Below are 13925 nucleotides of genomic sequence, written 5' to 3'. Positions count from 1 at the left end.
ATCTTTCAAACATATTTTAAATTAAAAAATCTCTAGTATTCAGACACAGGATTGTGGGATTTTAGTTCACTCTGGAGGTCACCCCCAGAGGGGAGGACCACCTCTCCTTAGCTAGCGGGAGTTCAACGCCCTGGAGAGTGGTACGCGTGGCTGTGTCCTTGCCGGGAGAATTGCACAGGAGGAGGTGTCTCTCCAGCTGCCCCAGGGGGAGGCTGAGAGTGGGGCGGCCACAGGCGGGAGCTGGGGTTCTCCCCCTGAGGTGGCCCTTGTCCTCCTCTCCCCTTCCCAGCTAGGCTCTTCCAGAAGGCAAGCCCGCCATGGCTCAGGAGAAGTTCTTGGTGCTGTTGCCACTAGTGGTCCTGGCGTTGCTGGGGCTGGCCTGCGTGCAGCCTTCTCTGGCCCGGGAGTCGAAGGCCATGAAGTTCCAGCGGCAGCACATGGACTCGCACCCCGCCGCCGTCAGCGCCAGTTACTGCAACCTGATGATGAAGCGCCGCAACATGACGGATGGGTGGTGCAAGCCCGTGAACACCTTCGTGCACGAGCCTCTGGCAGACGTCCAGGCCGTCTGCTCCCAGAAGGATGTGCTCTGCAAGAACGGGCAGTCCAACTGTCACCAGAGCCGCTCCCAGATGAACATTACCGACTGCCGCCTGAAGAACGGCTCCAAGTTCCCCAAGTGCGTGTACACGACCACGCAGAAGAAGCAGTACATCGTCGTGGCCTGTGAGGGGAACCCCCACGTGCCGGTGCACTTTGATGCGTGTCTGTAGCTCTCGGCCTGAGGCCAGAGCAGTGGGCGCCCCCCCTCCCCTGCCTTCCTGCTCTGGGGAATCCCTGCAGCCGGGGCTCCTCCAGCCTGCTCCCAAACCCGGGCTGCCCTGCCCAGGGCTGCTCAGCTCGGTCGGGGGGCGGGGGCCCCATGTTAGCCACCTCACCGCTTCTTTCAATAAAGCAGAGCTGTGCTCACTTGGGTTTCCCACGCTGTCGCTGTCCCGGTACTGCTGGTGTGATCACTGTCCTGCGGGAGCCACAAACCTGGCTGTAGCTTTGGGAGGCATCATCAGCTCATCCGAAGCCTTCTCTTCTGACCCTTGGCTTTGGTCACCCGAGATCATTCCTTGTAAACTGCCAGGCTGCTAAGAGAAGGCTACTGGGGATAAAAGGGGGCTACAGCCTGGGAGCGGGTGCTGGGTGAGCAGACCGGCGGCCGAACGCAGACTCAAGAACCTCTGCCCGGAAGGCGGGTAGCCTCGGGAAGACCCTGCGCCACCCCTGGGTGTGGGGAGGGATGTGGGAAACCAAGATCCTAAATTGTCATTTTCCTTTTTTGGGGTGAGCTATTACTAATCAGAAGAATGGCCATGTCTTAGCTGGAAAGTCAAAACCTTCAATTTAGGAGCCAGAGGGGACTGTAGAGATAATTCCGTTGAAGGAGAAAAAGTAGATTTTGGCTTTTGTATCAACTCCATTCGAAAGGGTCCACCTAGAATGCTGTAGGAAAAATTCTTTTTTTTTTTAATAAAGATTTTTATTTGTTTGTTTATTCCTGAGAGACACTGAGAGAGAGGCAGAGACCCAGGCGGAGGGAGAAGCAGGCTCCCTGCAGGGAGCCTGAGGCGGGACTCAATCTCGGGGTCACACCCCAGGGTGAACGCTTAACTCCTGAACCCCCCCAGGTGCCCCTAATAAGCAATGTGCATCTCCGGAAGGCAGCTTGGACGGACAGACACGTGTGCCCTTTGCCATCATGGGCCTAATGTAATGCTCACTGTTATAGAGCAACAGCCTGAGTCTCAGAAAGGCTAAGTGACTTGCTCAGGGCCCTGCTGCTTAGGGGCACAGCCGGGACTAGACCCCGGGGCTCCCGGCTTCCAGCCGTTGTTCTGCTACCAGAGTGGAGACAGGAAGAAAATTCTGCAGTCTCCCTTCTCCTGGGGGCTACAGCGGAGGTGCTGGAGGTCTGCCTCTTGATTTCAGCTCAGGTCTCGATCTCAGGATCTCACGGTCATGAGTTCAAGCCTTATGTTAGGATCCATGGAGCCCACTTAAAAATGACAGCGGGGGCACCTGGGTAGCTTCGTGGCTGAGCATCCACCTTCGGCACAGACCGTGATGCCGGGGGCCCGGGACTGAGTCCTGCATCAGGCTCCCCTGGGGTCTCTGCCTCTCTGTGCCTCTCTGTGCGTCTCTCATGAATAAATAAATAGAATCTTCAAACAACAGCAATAAAAATTCAAAAACAAACAAAACAGCCCTGTGCGCTGTGGAGAGAGCTGTGGCTCCCCCCATCCCCCCCGCCCAGCTAGGGGAGGCTCCCTCTCAGGCTTCCAGGGCACTTGCTCGGCTTGGGGCCTGCTTCTGTGCAGCCGTTGGAAAGGCTAGAGACTCAGCTTATGTCACCACTTAACCACTTTGTTTGACCCCCTGTTCATGCTTGCATGTGGCTCATGGAACCAGAGAGAGGCCCTATTTCCATCCATCTGACCAGTCTTTATGAACAGCATCTATAAGTGTTGGAAGGGACGGTGTTTCCCCTAAGTAAGGCAACCCTTTTGCTTCTGTGGGAAGGAGAAGGGCTGGGGGTGAGAGGGACCAGACACCCCTGCATTTCTGTGGGGGGATCTCACTCTTACTGGCAGTGAGGATGGAGAAGGAAACGTGGGGTTTCTAGATAGATTCCTTGAGCCAGAATTTGTCTTAGGTTCATCTCAGCCTTGTTCCCCATCCCAGCGCTCCTCACTCCCCTCTTGCTGGTGCTTTCCTGGCGTTCTTAAGGACACCCATTTGGGGTTTCGCTGCTTCTGTATCCGCACATCCGCCAGCTCTGGCTTCCAACCTCCCCCACGCCGGGGCTGGGGCCGGGGCCTGCTGGGGCATCCATCTGGGAACACAGCGCTAGGTGAGGACTGGTCCACACTGGCCCAGCCAGGCAGCCCGGGCGAGGGGGGCAGTGCTCTGACTGCGAGGACCCTGGGCAAGGAAAGCCAGAGTCCTGCCTGGAGAGGCTCAGGTGCCATCAAGGAGAGAAACATGTCAAATAGCGTGGGGAGGCAATGGAGCTCTGTTCAGTGGGGAGACTCACCATCCCACCAACCAAGGAGTACTAACCCCTTCCAGGAGGCCGACCTGGCCGACTGATTTCAAACTTAAGGTGCTGACGCAGTGAGGGGAGCAGCTGCTTGCAGGCACAAAAGGCTGTAGTCAGTGATTCTTTCAAGGATAGTGCCCATTTCCAGAAAATTCTTCAGACCAAACAAGCTTCAGGAACTCGGGGTTCCCGTGCCCAGGCAAGCACATCTCCGGGTCCGGCTTCTCCTCACTCCCACAGCTTCAAGCGTTCCCTCGAGTGACAGCGTCTCCGGAGGCTCCTCTCCTTCCTCCCCGGCCCGAACCCTCCCTTCATTCCTGCGGCCAACACCGGGCCGCGCTGCGCCCGTCAAACTGGACCAGCCCTCCAGGCCCAGAGGAACCCCCCACGGCACAGACCTGCGAATCACCAGGCTCTGTCTTTCCAACGCTGCTCACCCACAGGTGCACCTGGAGCTCCTGGCTGACCAGAGGGTGCTCCCAGCGCCTGACTCAGCCCTCACCGGGGAGCGGGGCCCTGGGCGCTGTGCCTGCCCCCTCGGCCAGTGTTGGGACACGCTCAGAAACGCGGGACGGTGGCCCTTCACCTGCAGGGCTCCCGATCCACGATGGAGGGTCCTGCCGAGGGCGCTGGTGACAACGCTCCTCCCCAAGGCCAGACGTGGCGCGTCTGGAAGCATCTCCAAACTCTGCCGAGTGTCACTAGGGGACAAGGTGCACAATCCCTCTGCAAATCATTCAGCAAATTCGCGTGTCCTTTGGGCCGCTTCCTGGCTGTGATACATATGTGGATGGCAAGATGCCCCCTTGGCCTCTTCCCTCCAAGTTCATCTCCCTTCTCACTCTCTTACTGTCTTAATTAACAATAAAGAAGGAGTTGTTCCTCTGAAGGGACAGGGTACCACTGGGCGTGTTCGCCCAATGGGTTTGGTGACAATACTTTAAAGCTCATGACTGCTGTCGTTCTCTACTTTCTTCTTGCTACAAGTCTGGGCAGGGCCTATACCCAGGACGAATTTCCTTCCTTTTCCACCCTCCATGAGAGTACAGCCGGGTGGGTGATTGGGCCAGGGCACCTCATTTAGCCCCAGCCCCACTATCAGCTCCCTGTGCCCTGAGGCAGGTCTATAGCTCTCTCGGAACTACAGTTTTCTAATCTATAAAACCAAAGGGATGGGTTTGTTCAAAGTCCCCTTATGCTGATGACTTTCTAGACGAGCATCCATTCTCTTTCTAGCAGAGCTGGTGTGTGTGTGAGTAGGCATCTCCAGAATGGTTGCCTCATTGAGATCTGGTTTAGTTCACAGCTCTTCTCTCAACACGAAGCCACCTTAGAGGCCTAGCCAACTTCGGCACCTCCTAGTGCAGATTTCTCTCTCAGGCAGCTTTAGACAACCTCCGAGAGTCCACGCTGGCAGCTAGCCTCTGCCAGGGCTTGTTAGGTGTCCTGGGCCTTGACAACCCTTGGATATTTCAGTCTGGCTCTGGTGCCACAGAGGGGAGAGACTAATGCAGAGGCAAGATTAGGGCAGGAGACAAGAGCAGGACCTGGAATTTTCTGAGTATCTTCGAAACATGCCTAATAGAGCCTGAGGGGTGCTTGGCTGGCTCAGTTCATAGAGCATGAGACTCTTGATCTCGGGAATTCTAAGTTCAAGTCCCATATTGGGTGTAGAGATTACTTAAAAATAAAGCCTTTATAAAAAAGAGAGGTTGAGAGCTGGGCCCTGCTTTAAGCCAGCCTGTTTGGCAGCTTCTCTTCCCTACCTCCCTCAAGCTCTCCCTTCCTTTCCATAAACACTGCTGAACAATTATTTAGGAGGAGGGTTGTCCAATAATGGGGGCTTGGGCTGTTGTAACATAGAGACAAAATCTGTAGGTGGACATGACTAGTCACATATGTGGTCATGTTTATAGACCTGTGAAATTAAGGAGCTTCAGGGCAAGGAGGGCCATTTGTGATCTGGCTCTAAGCCCTTCACCTTCAAGGTAGAGAAATTGAGGCACAAAACCAAGAACAGAATGAAGAAAACCAAGTCTTCTTGGTTTGGGAATGGTACCTGCAAGAGAGCAGGCAAGGATCATGGGTGGGATGGGCATGTGTTCAGCCCATGATCTTCGGGAAGGAACGGGATGTGTGGAATGGTTTTCTAGTCATTCTGTTGATTTCAGGGCTTTTCTGGTCTGGAGGTTGGAATGTTCTGATCATTATCAATGCCTCAAGAAAGTGCAATAAGAAATAACCGTTGGGTTCTATAGTTGAGAAAGAGACTCACTGGCAGAACTGTACAAGCTTTATCCCAACCAAGACACAGAACAGTTCTATCATCCCCATTTCCCCTTGTGCTAATAATCTTATATAGTCATACACTTTCTCCCACTCCCTCCACACCTAAGAACAACTGGCCTATTCTCTGTCACTATTGTTATGTCTTTTCAAAAGATTATACGAATAGAATTACACAGTATGTAACTTACCAAGACTGCCTTCTTTTTTTTGGTATATTTTTTATTGGAGTTCGATTTGCCAACATATAACACCCAGTGCTCATCCCATCCAGTGCCCCCCTCAGTGCCCGTCACCCAGTCACCCCAACCCCCCGCCCACCTCCCCTTCCACTACCCCTTGTTCGTTTCCCAGAGTTAGGAGTCCCTTATGCTTTGTCTCCTTCACTGATATTTCCCACTCAGTTCCCCTTCTTTCCCCTTTAATCCCTTTCACTATTTCTTATATTCCCCATATGAGTGAGACCATATAATGTTTGTCCTTCTCCGACTGACTGACTTCACTCAGCATAATACCCTCCAGTTGCATCCATGTGGAAGCAAATGGTGGGTGTTTGTCTTTTCTCATGGCTGAATGATCTTCCATTGTATATAGAGACCGCATCTTCTTTATCCATTCACCAAGACTGCCTTCTTTTACTCACATAATGCCTTTGAAATTCATCCAAGTTGTTGTGTGGATTATTCTTTTTTATTGCTCAGTAGTGTTCAAGTGCATGGATGTTTCATAGCGTTTTTGTCCATTCACCCATTGGAGGACATTTGAGTTGATTCCATTTAGGGTGATTATGAAGACAGCTGCTTGAAACATCTGTGTACATATTTTTGTGTGAATTGGTAGAAGAATAGACACAGGGATCAATAGGACAACCTCAGTAACCCAGAAACAGACCCAGACAAATATAGTCAAATAGTTTTTTTTTAAGTTTTTATTTATTTATTTATTTGTCAGAGAGAGAGAGAGAGCCCAAGCAGGGGGAGTGGCAGAGGGAGGGAGAAGCAGACTCCCTGCTGAGCAATGAGCCCAATGTGGGGCTTGATCCCAGGACCTTGGGATCATGACCTGAGCATAAGGCAGATACTTAACTGACTGAGCCACCCAGGTGTCCCTGATCAAATGTTTTTTGACAATGGTGCAAAGTGATTCTAGGCAAAAAAAGATATTTTTTTCCAACAAATGGTGACTGAACATTCAAAAAGACCCATGCAACTCCCTTCCCCAAATTTCTAAACCCTAAATCTTTCTTCCCTTGCCCACTCTTTTTAAATTTTATTTAAATTCAATTTAGTTACCATAGAGCATATTATTGTTTCTTGTAGAATTTAGTGATTCTTCAGTTGCATATAACACCTTCTGCTCATTAAATCAAGCGCCCTCCTTAATACCCATCACTCAGTTATCCCATCTCCCCACCCCTCTCCCTCTATCAACCCTCAGTTTGTTTCCTATGTTAAGAGTTTCTAATGGTTTGCCTCCCTCCCTGTTTTCCTCTTATTTTATTTTTCCTTCCCTTCCCCTATGTTCATCTGTTTTGTTCCTTAAATTCCAAATATGGGTGAAGTCGTATGGTATTTGCCTTTTTTGACTGACTTATTTCACTTAGCATAATACCCTCTAGTTCCATTCACGATGTTGCAAATGGCAAGATTTCATTCTTTTTGATCCCCTGACTGTTCTTTCCACAGAGGCAACTTTGCACCAATGGAGATACCTATGATATGCTTCTTAGTACTGGACCCACCAGTTGGATTTGCTCTCAACCAGAGAGTGAGTAAGTGGGAACTTTGAGGTTGGAACAGGGCAGGCAGTGAAAGCAAAGGAAGTGAGAAGAAGAAAAGTAGGGGTGGGGCGTGCCTCGGTGGCTTAGTCTGTTAAGCATCCAACTCTTGATTTCAGCTCAGGTCATGATCTCAGGGTCCTGGGATCCAGGCCTGCTCCAGGAGCCATGCTCAGTGTGAAGCATACTTGGGAATCTCTCTCCTCCTCTGTCCCTCCCCCTGCTTGCAGGTGTTCTTTCTCTATCTCAAATAAATAAATAAATCTTTAAAAAAAAAGTAAGGTAGTAAGGAATTATGGATATGGCGTCAAGGTAGTAGGTCTAGAGAGACTTAGAGGTCAAAAGTGATGAGAAAATAAGATCAAAAAGGATGACATAATTGGATACAGAACCAGTTCCCTTGGTTCTGTTGACTTCCTATTCTGGAAAGTTCACTGATTAAATCACTCAGGAGTAGGAGGAAAATTTATTTTTTCTCACAGGAAATATACACTTTTCCAAACTTCTGCTTTCCTCTCTTGGGCTTTTAGGAATAGTATGTCCACTCTACGGCAAGCCTTGATATTTTGCTTAGGTTCAATAGTGTGATGTTCAAAACTTGTAGTTTTTAGAGCATCCATGCACTCCTGAAATTTCTTTAGCCACCCTAGATAATGGGAGATGTAAAACCATCATTTCCTTCCTCTTACTCTCTAGTTTGATTCAAGTCATTGCAAATAGCAAAGATTTCATTTTTAATGGCTGAGTAGTTTTCCACTGTGTGTGTGTGTGTGTGTGTGTGTGTGTATGGCTCTTGTGGACATTGTTGCTATAAATATTAGCGTGCGAGTGCCCCCTTTGGATCACCACGTTTGTATCTTTGGGTTAAATGCCTAGTAGTACAATTGCTGAGTCATAGGGTAGCTCTATTTTTAATTTTTTGGGGAATCTCCATACTGTTTTCTAGAGTGGCTGCCCCAGCCTGCTTTCCCCCTAGCAGTGTAAGAGGGTTCCCCTTTCTCCCCATCCTCACCAAAATGTGTTGTTTCCTGTCATGTGAGGTGGTATATCGTTGTGGTTTTGATTTGTATTTCCCTGATACGGGGTGATGTTGAGTATTTTTTTCATGTAACTATCGGTCATTTCTATGTCTTCTTTGGAGAAATGTCTGTTCATGTCTCTTGCCCATTTCTTGACTAAATAACTTGTTCTTTGGGTATTGAATTTGATGAGTTCTTTATAGATCTTGGATACTAGCCCTTTATCTGATATGTCATTTGCAAATATCTTTTTGCATTCTGTCCTTTGTCTCTTAGATTTGTCGACTGTTTCCTCTGCTGTGCAAAACTTTTTTATTTTGATGAAGTCCCAGAGTTCATTTTTGCCTTTGTTTCCCTTGCCTTTGAAGACTGCTCTAGCAAGACCTTGCTGCGGGGGAGGTCAAAGAGGTTGCTGCCTGTGTTCTCCTGTAGGAATTTGGTATGTATGTCTTTCATCCATTTTGAGTTCAAAATTCAAAATTAAGTAATAGGAAATCAAAATATCCAATTGTTCAATACTGATGGTAATTACACACTTTTTTTTAAGGTTTTTATTTTTTTTTTCATGAAAAATACATAGAGGCAGAAACACAGGCAGAGGGAGAAGCAGGCTCCCTGTGGGGAGCTTGATGCAGGACTCGATCCCAGGACCTCGGGATCACACCCTGAGTCAAAGGCAGATGCTCAACCATTGAGCCACCCAGGTATCCCAATGGATCACTGTTTCATCTGAGAGACTCATGTGCCTGGCAAAGCAAAGTTTGTTTACCAATCCTTTTCTCTTCTCACTTTCTTCTGAATTGTCTTCCCCTTTTAAAGCCCTAGACCCCTAGCCTTTCCTTAGCTTAGGATGGTCCATAAGCCTCAGTTGGCTAGCTGTTACTTAGTCTCATATTTTTGTAGGGCTCCTGTATTTATGGCATGTTAAAAGAGTTTTTGTTCTATTAACTGCCTTTTTTGATGCGGGGACTGACTCTTAGCCAAGAACCTAGAAAGGTGGGGATCCCTGGGTGGCTCAGCAGTTTAGTGTCTACCTTCCGCCCAGGGCATGATCCTGGAGTCCCGGATTGAGTCCCACATCAGCTCCAGCATGGAGCCTGCTTCTCCCTCTGCCTGTGTCTCTGCCTCTCTCTCTCTCTCTCATGAATTAATAAATACAATCTTAAAAAAAAAAAAAGAACCTAGAATGGTACACGTAAAATTACTTTTCCTCTCCTGTGCCTAGGACCTAAATGCTTAACCCCAATCAAATTCTTTTTTTTTTTTAATATTTATTTATTTGAGAGACAAAGAGCAGGAGACAGGAGCAGAAGGAGGAGCAGATGCCCCACGATCAGGGAGCCAGGAGGGGTTTGATCCCAGGACCATGAGATTATGACCTGAGCTTAAGGCAGATGCTTCACTGACGGAGCCACCCAGGTGCCCCCAGCCTAATTTTCCACCCCAGTCCTTCAATATCTAAACTCACTCCCTGGTCCCAAAACACCGTAACCTCTGTAATATTTCAGTATTTGGGGGAGGCCAGAATGTTCTTAGACCCCAATGTTTTCTCTTGTCTTTAATCTATGCTTTCTCTACATGCAATCCAATAGATCATGGGAGAAATGATCTAGGGCTACAGTGCATTGTTAACCCTATTCCTATTTATTTATATTTATATATTTTTAAAATTTTACTTATTTGTTCTTGATAGACATAGAGACAGAGAGAAGCAGAGATAAAGGCAAAGGGAGAACGAGGCTCCATGCCGGGAGCCTGACGCGGCACTCTATCCCAGGACTCCAGGATCGCGCCCTGGGCCAAAGGCAGGCGCTACACCGCTGACCCCCCAGGGATCCCCTATTTATTTATATTTAAAACATTAGTTGATCACATATGGAAGCCAATACTAAGGATGTAAGATGTGTCATTGTCAGCGTTAGAGCCTGTGTGTGAAAGTACCACAGAGGTGCCTGTGGTACCTTCCCGTAAACATAGGCCATGGGTTCAAGGGAAATATGTCAAAGCCCTGGGCAGAGTGGGAGGGATGGAGAACTGTCTTCTCCAAAGTCCCAGGGACACAGGCTGAGACAAGTGGCAGAGGCCCTGGGTCCCTGAGTAACAAAGGTGAACTGAGGCCCAAATGGTTCTCCTGAGGATGTTGGCAAAGGCAACCTAGGTGGCTCCAAGCTGGCAATCACGGGAAAGGGACCCCGAACACACATACTCACAGTCCTTAGAATGCAGGAGAAAGTGATTTTATTGCTGAGAACAGGTGCAAGGAAGCTTGGCCGAAGGTGCAAGAGGAAAACCATGGGGCCTGGGCCATTCTTGGCCCTCTGCCCTATTGCCTTCCTGTAGCCAGTCAGCCACCTGTTTTCCTTTTAGATAAAATTATATTTTAACCCTTCACACTTTACTGGTGTTGTTTCCTCTCCCTGGATGCTCTTCCCACCTTGTCTCCTGGTTCCTGACTGACCTGCTCAGCTACGCTCAGCTCTCCTCTCCTCTGAGCTTGTCCCTCTGCAGGCACAGCTGTACCGTGTCAGCTTGGATTGTCCAGCTCCCACCAGCACCTCCTGCATTCCACTATAATCATGAAATTATATTACCGTGTACTGAAGTGTACTTGAAGGGTGAATCCAGTTAGACAACCTCAGATTGGCAGCCTCCAGGGATTCAGTCAGTTAAGCAACCAAGCAATTCTTTCTGTGGGCTCAGGCCCCGACTCAGGTTGTAAGATCCAGTCCTGAAGTGGGGCTCTGCACTCAGTGGGGAGTCAGCTTGGGCTTCCCTCTCCCTCTCCCTCTGCCCTCCTGCTCCTTCTCTCTCTCTCTCTCTATCTCAAATAAAAATAACCCGCTCCCCATTATAGAACATATAACAATATATAAAAATTCCTTTTAGTAAAATGTTAAAAGATGGTGTTTAAAACCATTTAGGAGGAAAATGGATTTAAGCACAATCAGTATAATAGCTTGGTGTTGCTGCTTGGGTTTTCCCACATCTACTTTCCCCCATGTGGATAGTTGCACATTCATTTCCTTTCAGGAACTGTCTTTCTCTTTCCTGTGTGCAATATCCGTTGGGTTATCCATCCAAGTTTCGAATCCTCTTCCCCGGGCCAAGTGATGCTCATGAGATTCAGGCTAACCAGCCTCTTTCCTGTAGGAGACCAGAAGGGAGCACCCTAAAAGATGGCTCTCTGACACAAAGATTATTTTGAGAAACTGAAGACAAAAGAGAAACTCTGAAGGAGAGTATAAATTCCCATTTACAAAGAAGTGGGATTTATCATAATAGAGAAGAGTTATTTTCCTTTCTGTAAGGTAGTTCTTATATTATGTATCTTTTTATTAGAACTTTCTTTTTTTTCTTAGAACTTTCATGAGAACATTACATTTATTGAAGACATTATTTATTTATTTAAAAAGGTTTTATTTATTTATTCATGAGAGACACAAAGAGAGAGAGAGAGGCAGAGGGAGGAGCCGGCTCCATGCCGGGAGCCCGACGTGGGACTCCATCCCGGGACTCCAGGATCACGCCCTGGGCCAAAGACAGGTGCTAAACTGCTAAGCTCCCCCCCCCCACCCCCGCCGTCTGCCCAGGGATCCCCTATTTATTTATATTTAAAACATTAGTTGATCACATATGGAAGCCAATACTAAGGATGTAAGATGTGTCATTGTCAGCGTTAGAGCCTGTGTGTGAAAGTACCACAGAGGTGCCTGTGGTACCTTCCCGTAAACATAGGCCATGGGTTCAAGGGAGATATGTCAAAGCCCTGGGCAGAGTGGGAGGGATGGAGAACTGTCTTCTCCAAAGTCCCAGGGACACAGGCTGAGACAAGTGACAGAGGCCCTAGGACCCTGAGTAACGAAGGTGAACTGAGGCCCAAATAGTTCTCCTGAGGATGTTGGCAAAGGCAACCTAGGTGGCTCCAAGCTGGCAATCACGGGAAAGGGACCCCGAACACACATACTCACAGTCCTTAGAATGCAGGAGAAAGTGATTTTATTGCTGAGAACAGGTGCAAGGAAGCTTGGCCGAAGGTGCAAGAGGAAAACCATGGGGCCTGGGCCGTTCTTGGCCCTCTGCCCTATTGCCTTCCTTTCAATCACACAGAGCTCCCAATCTGAAAAGCTTCCAATGTCTGCTGTCCCTTACTCTCGTCTCACATCTTGGCCCTTTACTTATTTCTTCTATGGGAACCATGGGAATCAACAAAGGAAAGAGAAAGCAGAGACATCATGAGAGAGCCTGGCCCAGGGGGAGCGACCGCGATGGCCACCTTGGTCTTAACCGAAGTGTGTAGGACCCAGCGGGACGGTGTCGTCTAAGTGGACGGGAAGCAGAAGATTGGGAGGGTAGCCTGGCTGCGAGTCGTTACAGGCAACAATGTAGAACCGGTTCTGGTACGTAGTACTGTAGGTGCACTGGGGCCGGCGCCCAATGAGAAGGCAGTAGGTCATGTTCACCCGCCCTGCGCTCTGGTGGCAGTTTCCCAGGCCATTCTTACAGGTCCTGTTGGGCTGTTGACAGGTAGCAACCACGTTTTGGAAGGACTCAACCAGAAAGGTGTTTTGCCCCTTACATCTGGGAAGCAGATTATTGATCTGAGGCATTTCAGTTCTGCATTGCACCTGATTCGCTCTTAGGTGCTGGGTGTTAAACCACTGAACGGCGGTGAAGCCTGGAGGCTGAGCAGCAGCAGGAGGCACCGGCCCCCATGATCCCAGCAGCAGAAGCAGGAGCAGCGGCCACGGCCCCGGGAGATGCAGCATCATCCCTCTGGGCAGGAGGAGGGAGGAAAATGAGGGAATCACAGTGGTCAGAGCGATAGGAACAAAATGATCCTTCCCAGCCATTAGGTGCTTATTGTGCCCTTAAGGTTTCCTTGCTCCTTTCTTGATCTTTATTTTATTTCATTCTTTTTTATGCTTTTATTCTTGGTTTCAGAGCGAGCGAGAGAGCAGGTCAGAGAGCACCCGAGGGGGTGGGGACCGAGGGGGGCTGAGAGCCACACTTGCCTCCGAGTGGGACCCCACCGTGGAGCTCTGATGGGCTTGGGCTCAGGCCCCCCGCAGAGACAGGCGCTCTCCCGCGGCTCCCCAGGGGTCACCGGCTGGCAGTAGTCACCTCACCTGACCACTGCCTTGAGTGTCCGGGTCCCGGAGCGCCTGAGCCCCGCGCGAGGAGAAACAGGAGGTAGGAGTACTGCACCCCCCCCCGCAGACCCCGGTCCCCTCCCCGTCCTGTCCCCCCGAGGGACTGACCCTGGGCCCGGCCTTCCGGCGGCCGCCCTGGACCCCAGGACCCCTCCCGCCCGGGCCGCGGCCGCCCTCCTACCAGGTGTCCTGCAAGGCTCTGGCTGTCACCCAGGCCGTGCGCGCAGCCCCAGACTCCGAGGTTGAGGCTGCTCCCCACTCCCGGGTGGCCTAAGTACCCTGGGGACCCGTGCACTTCCTGGGCGGGCCGGGCCTTCCTTCCCCTTCTGCAGCTGCAGGGCCGCGGCCTTGACCTCAGGTTCCAGCACCAGACTCGCCGCGGGACCTTGATGCCACGGTGGCCACGGCCTTGGTTCTGGGGTGCAGTGGGGGCCCCCGGAACGGGTTACCCCCCTTCTAGGGATCCTGGGCCCCGGCCCCGGCTGCCCAGCCTCAGGAGCTCATGACTAAGCGCCAGGGACCGTCACACAAACAGGCACATCGCAGGGTCAGGGCTGAGCTGGGCCGCAGAGAAGAGCGCTGGGCACAGGGACAGAGGACAA

The 13925-nt window shown here is 50.1% G+C and overlaps 2 protein-coding genes across 13 annotated transcripts in view; one reads left to right on the top strand and one right to left on the bottom strand.

Moving 5' to 3' along the window:
* LOC129520752 (ribonuclease pancreatic-like) overlaps nt 1–7219 on the top strand; it is a 35955-nt gene extending 28736 nt beyond the window's left edge. For 7 of the 12 annotated variants that reach the window (XM_055341939.1, XM_055341943.1, XM_055341944.1 and 4 more), the window contains one exon: nt 290–985. In XM_055341939.1, coding sequence (XP_055197914.1) covers nt 318–773 — 456 coding nt within the window. In that variant the 5' untranslated portion in view covers nt 290–317 and the 3' untranslated portion in view covers nt 774–985. Of the gene's footprint in view, nt 1–289; nt 986–7062 lie in introns of those variants that run through there. The other 5 variants (XM_055341947.1, XM_055341946.1, XM_055341940.1 and 2 more) reach the window with 2 other exon arrangements.
* Nucleotides 7220–10396: 3177 nt separating this feature from the next.
* LOC129520751 (ribonuclease K6-like) lies at nt 10397–13417 on the bottom strand. Its single transcript, XM_055341937.1, has one exon. The coding sequence runs from the start codon at nt 13021–13023 to the stop codon at nt 12454–12456; it is 570 nt and encodes a 189-aa protein (XP_055197912.1). The 5' UTR covers nt 13024–13417; the 3' UTR covers nt 10397–12453.
* Between the last annotated feature and the right edge of the window lie 508 nt (nt 13418–13925).

The sequence above is a fragment of the Nyctereutes procyonoides genome, unplaced genomic scaffold (assembly GCF_905146905.1).
Source record: "Nyctereutes procyonoides isolate TBG_1078 unplaced genomic scaffold, NYPRO_anot_genome, whole genome shotgun sequence".
NCBI lineage: Eukaryota > Metazoa > Chordata > Mammalia > Carnivora > Canidae > Nyctereutes > Nyctereutes procyonoides.
The sequence above is the reverse complement of the archived record's forward strand: the minus strand, read 5'-3'. Positions and strand labels throughout refer to the sequence as shown.